The sequence below is a fragment of the Hydractinia symbiolongicarpus genome, chromosome 3 (assembly GCF_029227915.1).
Source record: "Hydractinia symbiolongicarpus strain clone_291-10 chromosome 3, HSymV2.1, whole genome shotgun sequence".
Taxonomy (NCBI): Eukaryota; Metazoa; Cnidaria; class Hydrozoa; order Anthoathecata; family Hydractiniidae; genus Hydractinia; species Hydractinia symbiolongicarpus.
Window position 1 is genome coordinate 10,291,351 of NC_079877.1, and position 8,550 is coordinate 10,299,900.

Sequence of the window (8,550 nt, forward strand, 5' to 3'; positions counted from 1 at the left end):
AGTTTTATCGAGTGGTTTCTAATTTGATTTGTCCTAACAAGGCTATAAATAACAAATAGATTTGTCAAAATATTGGCAGTCATAATAGTAATATTCAAGATAATTAGAAGTATTACATGTTCTTCTTTTAAACTTGGCAATCCCACATATGCTGTGTTGCATGTTATATTCATGTTTTTGTCCGTCTTAGCAAACTTCATATAGTTTTCCTGTCTTCGTGTTTTTTTATCTGCATAGAACTTAGCATCAATCATAAACAATTGCTCATAAGTTTTCCACTATTGTTATTTCGTAATTGCTATAATAAAAGCAGCCAGGGATATGATTATTAGTAAATGTTATTGCATGAAGTGGGTAGGCGGGTAAATAACTTGACATCATAAAAACAAATTGAATGCAAACGTGACAGCGATGAGAAAATTCTAAGTCAATATGTGGGCTTTGGGAATATAATGCAGACAAACTATATATGGGAAATCCTGTTAATATCTTACCAATAACGTCACTACTTTAGATTTCTTTTTCCAAACGGTTTTCTTCTTTAATTTTCTGCCTGATAATTAGAGTTGCAGCTCTCGCTGTTCATAATGTGTTAACAAATTTACCAAAACCATGATTGTGAGAGCCATTTACGGATAAAACTGTGCATAATGATCAATTGAGGCAAAAAGGGCAAAAGAGGCAATTAATGTTACGAAGCAGTAATCATGAAGTGAAAATGAATCGAATGTAAAGTTATCTGGACAATCCTGTTAATTATATATATAATTACAAGCAAGATCAGATTGTAGGGTTTGGATCATACTCCTGGTTTCAACTTCCAAGTATTCGTTCCATGTCCTTTTTTAATTTTATTTTACTTTTTATTATAACACCTAAGAAACATCTATAAAACTTTTCAAATTTTTAAAATACGATTCAAGAGCTGTCATGGCAACTGTGTTATCAACGTAGGCCCGGAAATGTATCCTGATTCCATTAAAGGACGTTCTTACTCACCTCCAGCATTTTGCAGAATGGTAATGTGGTGAAATATGAACGCGTAGGTACTAATTAGTAATCCCGGAAAAGAGTGCGTAGCCACAAGTAGATAAGAAAGCCGTTTTTATGTAAGTAACACACACTCCGAGTATGTCAAACCTCACTTGCCGATGTTCACAGTGGACGGTGAATAATTGGCATGCACAAGTGCTAAAGTAAAACATTTGCAGCCCGACCAAGTAATCCTGTTAAGCCATATATAAGTATTGAGTAATATAATTGCCCAGAGTTGTAGTTCGTCGACTCGTATTGGCCATCGGTATAAATTCGTGTTCTTTTATGCTATACATATTCTTAACAATTTTTGTTACCAGAGCTTAAGCCATTTAAAAGTTCCTTAAAGTGATCCAATTCACCAATCCTCCACTCTCCTGTCATCCTCCTCCCCCTCTTTGATATTTCATACCAAAAGCATGGTATAGATAGGATAAAATGATTAACATACTAATACTATTAGAATCAAACCTAGATTTGTTAGCCCTATTTTTACAAGGGGATACAATACTCAAACCAATTTTGCAGCTGTATCTATAAAAAAATGATGACCCTGGCAAGATTTTTAGCACCGTATTGTTCATGAATAGAAGTAGAATAGAAATGCAATCTTTCACTGTCTACACAATTCTAGACTAGAAGTTATAGAGGAGGGCACAATCCTATTTCTAGTTGTGCACGACTCAAAACAGCCTCGAAGGCATAGGGCTAATATAGATTTTTAGGCTCACAGAAGTTCAACTCTGTTTTTATCTCGATTGTAGAACCAATAGATTAGTTTTTAGGCCTTACTCTTTGTTTAAATCTTACTTTATTTCCCTTTGTAGCACATAAATCTCTGACTGGTATCATAAAATAGCTTGGATCAGTACGATTGATTTTTTTTGCTTGTTTGGTCTTACTCATCTGATTGTTTACGTTTTTTAGACTGGAAGTTGTAGTCATGTCGTTCAATACGCCGAGACGTAATTGACATCCCATATGCGGATGTTACAATGAACGCACGTGATGTTACTGTAGCGCGAAAAGATTTCGTACTCGGTAAAATAAAACTGAACTTCGATTCTTATGCTGTTGTAAAGTACCATTTTTAAATGCTGTGAAAAATTATAAGGTAGGTTGTGGAGTATGTGATCGATATAAAGTTTTATCGTTTATATTCTGTTATCCTTGTTAACGTTTCAGCGGTAAAAAAAAGAACTATATGCTAGAGCTTGAGTTGTTTTTTCCTGCGAACTTCTTCTTGCATATTTTTTTCTGCTACAACAAAATATGCTTACCGCTAGAAGTAAACAAATGACGTCACGTGCGAATTTATTATCTTTTATTTCGAATTAAGTAGTATAAAAAAAGATGTTCATAGATTCCTTGTAACGCCACTTTATAGTATAGCTGGCTCTCTGTTAAAACAACACAGCAACAGTATTTGCTTTTAGTGTCCCAGCTAAACATGTGAACTGGTTCTCTTCTGTCTTAAGTTTGATTTTGTGATGGCGCAATACTATTTTTCCTCCTGTGCTCCACAAGTAACTTGCATTGTGGTTGTACCATGCTCTTTTTCGTGCAATAATGCTTTGCGTTTTGTTTTTAATCTTGTGCTGTGGGCGTGGAAGAATTTTTAACAAGGTTTTGTTGGCAAAATATTCTAAAATCAGTATTATGCACATTCGGAAAATTATATGCCTTACATATGCTACATGTTTATCAACTTGAATAATTATAGCCTGTCTGTTTAATCCTTTCAATGCTTCTTTCTACCAATCATATCAGAGATTGCACAATGATTGCACAATATCAGGTTTTTCCTCAAGATGCCTTTGTGTAATTTGTATGAATATGCATTTGTAAAGACTACACAAAATCCAGTGAAGACCCATCTAATAATTTAGGTGATTTTTAAATACATCCCATGTACGCTTACTAGAAAAATAAATGAATATTATCATTACACAATGCCAAGAAGCAACAACAATTAATTATCCCAATAGGTTTTTCATGTACAGAGCTCAAATCAAGTCGTTTTCACCACATTTTCTAATTTCGGTTACAGTGCAATTCCACTTGCTATGAGGTGTTAGAGTCTTTTGTGATATTAAAAGGAAACACGGTTCCTTATGGATCAGCTTTCCAGGTACAATTTTACTTGTTAAATACTGCCTAACCTTAAATTTAATTTCTTGATTCAAATTTTTTGACGCTTAAACTGGATTTTAGCTGATATTAATATGCTAAAGTGCATTTAAACCCCTCAATCTGAATTAATAAATTTGATATTTTTTGGCAGAAAGTAACAACTAATTGAATTAAACTTTCCTCATATGAAGAATTTTTTAACAACGTCTTTCGAAAGCAAAGAAATATATTACAAAATAATAGGAAACAATACGTGTTACGTTATGTTAAAACTTGAAATTATATATATATATATATATATATATAGCTACGTTACAAGAGATCTATGGACATCTTTGTTTATACATGTCAATTCAAAATAAAAAATAATGAATTCCAAAGTGACGTCATCTATTTACTTTTTAGCGGTGAACTTTTTTTGTCTCCGACATCTACATAGCAAAAAAGAATATGCTAGAGCTTGTTGAAGAGAAGTTTTTCCTGTGAATTTCTTCTCGCGTACACATTGTTGAGTTTTTCAAACTATTATCGAGCGCGTATTGACACCTTCTGATTCACTTAAACCCGTTTAAATCGCAACATAATCTTCGTGTGAAGAAATTGACTTAAAATAGGCTTGCTTTCTTTTACCTGCCACGCAAATGTCACGGCCAATAGACCAGACCGCTGAGTATGTAAACAAACGAATACATCTATGCCCATTTTTTTGCAGAAAAACTCAAGAAAAATTGCAAATAAAGATAACTTGATTAATCTCCTAATTGGAAACAATATGCAACTAGCGGTAACTTAAAAAGCCGCAACAATACAAGATGGCGTCATTAAGTTTGAAAACAATTAAAAGAGAAAAAAAGTAATTAACATAATTAACGGGAGGCGTGTGTAAGTCAGTTTCTTTACATTAGCAATCATGGACAAGCTTGTAGTATGTGAGACATCGGCAACCGGTTATCCCAATTGCTTTCGTCCAATAATTTACCTATATCCGATATTAAAGATATAGTAGGTCAACAAATTATTGTCTAATAGCTATTAAATTAACCAAAAAAAAACTCTGTTTTTAAAAATTACAAACAAAATAACGAAGCATACTTCCTTATGAAAGGCTAACTACAATTTAGGGAAGTCTAATCTTACTGATAATCCAATGAAGGACTCTTATCATCCGTCTGAGGTTTACATCAGGAATATAAATGTCATTATGGTCTACATTTATAATGTTGTCGTTGTAGCGACAGTAAAGTAAGTTAACCTTAAAGGAGAGTCTACTTATTGACAAAGATAACCCTCTTTTTATGAGAATCATTACTTTACTGCCTTTAGAGCTGTTCTAGGATTCGTGATTTTTTATGAAATATACTTTATCTAAATTCATATGCCATTATTAAATAACAACTTTGTTTGTGATCATGGTGTGCTGAAGCTGCCGAATAAAATGAATTTGATGTAATAACGTGATTTTTTATTCATTCAACCGTTTAGTTTGCACTACATCTTTTAAGTTTTCATTCATTAGATTCACATTCGTTGTCAATCACAATGCTAACGTTGGATGTCAATGGCCAGGTCTTGGTGTGCTGGAGCACATGGTTTATACAGGATAAGGAACATTGGTTTTTTGTGAGCAACTGTTTCCAAAAGTAACAGCACTGAATAACTAGCGTCATCTACTGCATGGGTAACTAGAGACCACATTGTACTAAAACAGAACTAAGTTCCTAAAGCTGACCTATCTAGCTACCTGTTTCAGAAGAAACATTTCATACCAATTTAGGAATCTAGGATTTTGATTTACCACTCATTTAGTACAGTTACGGTTCATTTCATGAAGTAACTTCTATTTATACTTTAGAAAACGTAATAAAAGTGTGACCCATAACTATTTTTTTATTTTATGCATATCTCATCTTTTTTTTCTAATCATGATAAATTAACGAAAGTAATTAGCGCCGTGATGAGATTAGTTTCATGACAAACACATGATTAATATGATTTGGTTTTTCTCATAGTATATTAAAGTCATGGCATCATTTTTAAGTTCAGAGAAAAACACAGTTATTCAACCCTCACTCAATTTTACGTTAGCTCCGATCAGGCTATCTATGCTTTATAAATGAATCTCATTGAGTATAAAACATGCAATTTAAGAAGACAATTAAAAATCAGTTTGTTTTATTAAAGATACAACTTTAAGACAAAAAAATTGACCAAAATTACGGTTTATTTCGGAAATAGTTTGGGTCCTTTAATTGAGTATTCTTATTGAAAAAGAAATTATTGTAAGAAAAAGCCACGAATGTGAAACATAAAATTAGTTAGTCCCGCTCACTGCTTGGCTGTATGTTAGTGATGAACAAAGTAGTTCTTCTTCAATATGACTTACACGCATTATACTCGCCCGTCATGATCAGAGGCCTGATCGGGGTGAAGCATTCTCTGTTGAGAATGAAATACGGATGTGCTATGATAAATACTCACCTATATGTATAAAATTAGTTCATCGACATTTATGTCAATCTTGATTTTCCCCCATTGTGTAAGGGTTTTTTTAAATCGTATGCTTTTTTATTTAAATTAATAATACAACGTTGTTAATGCTTGTCATGATATAAAGTAAAACCTTCAGCAATCTATGATATTGTGTTTTCACATGTACATAAAATGTTATATTGGATGTCAAGAGATACGAAACCGCTAATTAAAGGTCTTTTGTTAAGAAGACAGATTGATGTGCATTAAAACGTTTAAGATTAAATAATAAGATGTTGCTTGCAACCACCGTAAGAGTTTATTAAACCTTTGTTTATTCCTGACACTTACATGTGAATTGACAGCTGACAGTGAGAAGTTGTTATTGATTTGTGTTATATTACAATTGAGAACTCGCTTAACTAAACACAAACATAATATGAAAGAAAAAATAAATGATACAACGTTGGAAAAGATACCTGAAGCCATTTTAGAAGAACTTATCGAATTCTGTTGTTATACAATGAATGGAAAATTGCAATCAAACAGTAGCAATGAAACGATTTCGTTATGTGCAGGGTTTTATTCTACGTGCCATGACGGGCGTACTGAAGAAGATGGTGACTTTTCGTTGATCGCTCAAATACTCATGTTGACACTGTCTATTGCAGCATTTTTACTAAACTCGTCTGTTATAATATACTTCAAAATGTTTAAACACAAAAAACAATCTTCAGAATACGTTCTGCTAAGCTTCTCATGCGCCGATGCAATCTTTGCCTTTGTATTAACACTAGCGTTAGCAATACCATTGGCTGCAACAACCGCAACTAAATCAACCCTGGAGAGTTTTGAATTAGTTACTGATCAGATCGTACAGTTTTCAATCTATGCATCAGTTTTCTATGTTTTGGCAATTACACTGGAACGGTTCTGTGCTGTAATTGCACCATTTAAATACTCAATTTATGTAAAAACAAAGAAAAGGAAGAAATACATTTTTGTAATATGGATTCTTACATTATCCCTGCAAGGAATTATGGCAATAGTTGAACATGTCGGCCCTTCCCACATGAAACATGAAAGGGAAATTATTGTAGAAAAAACATGGGCTGTTATTGTTCTTGTTTGTGGGTTTACATGCTTTGTAGTTTATTCGTTAACGTTTATTTACTTGTCACGTGCTTGGAAAATCACAAATAAACTAAAATCGCGTGGTTGTAGTAAAAAAGAAAAAATAGCTCTCATTACAGCTGTTTTAATGGCTATTGGATTTTTAATATTCACTGTTCCTATATCAATATCCATGTTTTATCAGCATTCACATTCAGCTACTGTTGTTGCTGTTCGTTGCTTGTTTATCACTAACGCCATTTTTAACCCTGTAGTATATTTTTGGAGAGGACAATGGATCAAGCGCAAATCTCAAAGAGAATCACAAAGTACGACAATGCATCAATCGATAAAAGCCTCTGAAGGCTTGTTGAACACTTTAAATACTAATGTTTAGCTCTGCAACAGTTTTTGGCTTCACTTATAGCATAACAGTATAACAGGAGAAGAATAGTTAATTGTTCCGACCTTTACTTGCAACTCTTTTAGCGCTGGAATACATATTCGGATAAATTGGCATTTTTCATTCACAAATACAAAAAAGCTGATTTTTTTTAACCTTAATTAGAAACTCATAAATCTTATCATTCTCTGCATAATAATTTGTTAATCTCATTGTTGTACTGCTTTCAGGCGGTAGAACCTTAAAATGGTCTCCTTTTTTGTCGCTGTTTTCACTACTGAAACTAGTAAAGCATGGAAGGTACCAGTGGTACGTAAATTATTAGTTTTTAAGTACCGATAACATTTTTCTACTTTCTTATTATTTTATTTTGGTGTGCCAGTTGAAAATAATTAATTAGTAATACTGCGAGCACTTTTTCTGCACAATTGTAGAGCTAAAGCAAATATTCCCTGTGTCCTCTACAGAGGAGTATTTGCTTCAGTTTTCCAATGGGAATAAATGAGGAATCCGCTGAAGAACTTCCTGTCGAAAAAGTTGCTTTTTTTATAGCGTTTCTGTACAATCATGTTAAAATGATAAATGAAAAATCAATTTCGCACAAAAAAATTGTTGTTAACTTCTTTTCCATATGTATTTGTTTTAAAACTAATATCATCAAAATGAATGGTACTTACTGTAATAAATGGTTTTGCTACTTGAACTCGGAGTACGTAATATAAATAAACTTTTACATTATTTACGTCATCTCAAAACTTCAAAGAAAGGGCGTCTTTTAGAAAATACTTATACTGTGCAAGCAATTGCGTTTAAGTTACTACGTCAATAGTAATATTTTCATCTCCTAACAAATAATAGCGTTTTATCTTTGCAATCAAAAATTCTATTTTACGGACAAAGGAACTACCTATTTCTATAAACGCATGATTAATTTAGATTTGCAAATATTTCGAGTGTCCGTTTCGAATCTTCGTTTATACAGCATCATCGTTGGACAGATTTGGATATTCTTTCCAATCATGCAAATCCAAATTTATAATGTCCCACTTTCACGTCAAATCAAAGCTCAAATGACTATAGTTGCTTCAATATTTTGGGTAAAATAGACTGTATGTTTCATTTGAAAGTCATTGTCATTCAAATATTTATTGGCAGGACACGGGCAGAGACTTTAAACTTATTTATCAAGGATTTTACATACATAATTAACACGTTTCCCTCACATCACATACCCTATCGATCTTCACCGTGTCGAAATGTTCTTTGAACATTGACTGCTTAAATAATAAAAATAATAAAAAGATAAAAGGTTCTTAAGTTCAAATTCAGCTTCCTTGTAAGCATTACACACAGACTTAGACTGTTACTATAAGAGACTAGTCCATAAGCCCGTGGAA

General features: G+C 32.8%; 2 protein-coding genes across 2 annotated transcripts in view; one reads left to right on the forward strand and one right to left on the reverse strand.

The window, feature by feature from the left end:
- The window catches only part of LOC130636819 (5-hydroxytryptamine receptor 1B-like), a 2,224-nt gene extending 805 nt beyond the window's left edge, over window positions 1-1,419 (reverse strand). Inside the window, exons 1-3 of the mRNA XM_057446667.1 lie at window positions 1,353-1,419; window positions 495-553; window positions 1-278 (exon numbers count right to left, since the gene is read on the reverse strand). The exon at window positions 1-278 is cut by the window's left edge and continues 805 nt beyond it. Coding sequence (XP_057302650.1) covers window positions 1-278; window positions 495-553; window positions 1,353-1,419 — 404 coding nt within the window. The remainder of the gene's footprint in view (window positions 279-494; window positions 554-1,352) is intronic.
- A 4,250-nt stretch (window positions 1,420-5,669) lies between these two features.
- Window positions 5,670-7,774, forward strand: LOC130635634 (lysophosphatidic acid receptor 6-like). The gene has a single exon (XM_057445023.1). It carries the CDS (start codon window positions 6,077-6,079, stop codon window positions 7,145-7,147), a length of 1,071 nt encoding a protein of 356 aa, XP_057301006.1. The 5' UTR covers window positions 5,670-6,076; the 3' UTR covers window positions 7,148-7,774.
- Window positions 7,775-8,550: the final 776 nt, after the last annotated feature.

Bases quoted from the DNA above. Each gene is read 5' to 3' on its own strand.
- LOC130635634 (XM_057445023.1), top strand. From the start codon at position 6,077: ATGAAAGAAAAAATAAATGATACAACGTTGGAAAAGATACCTGAAGCC.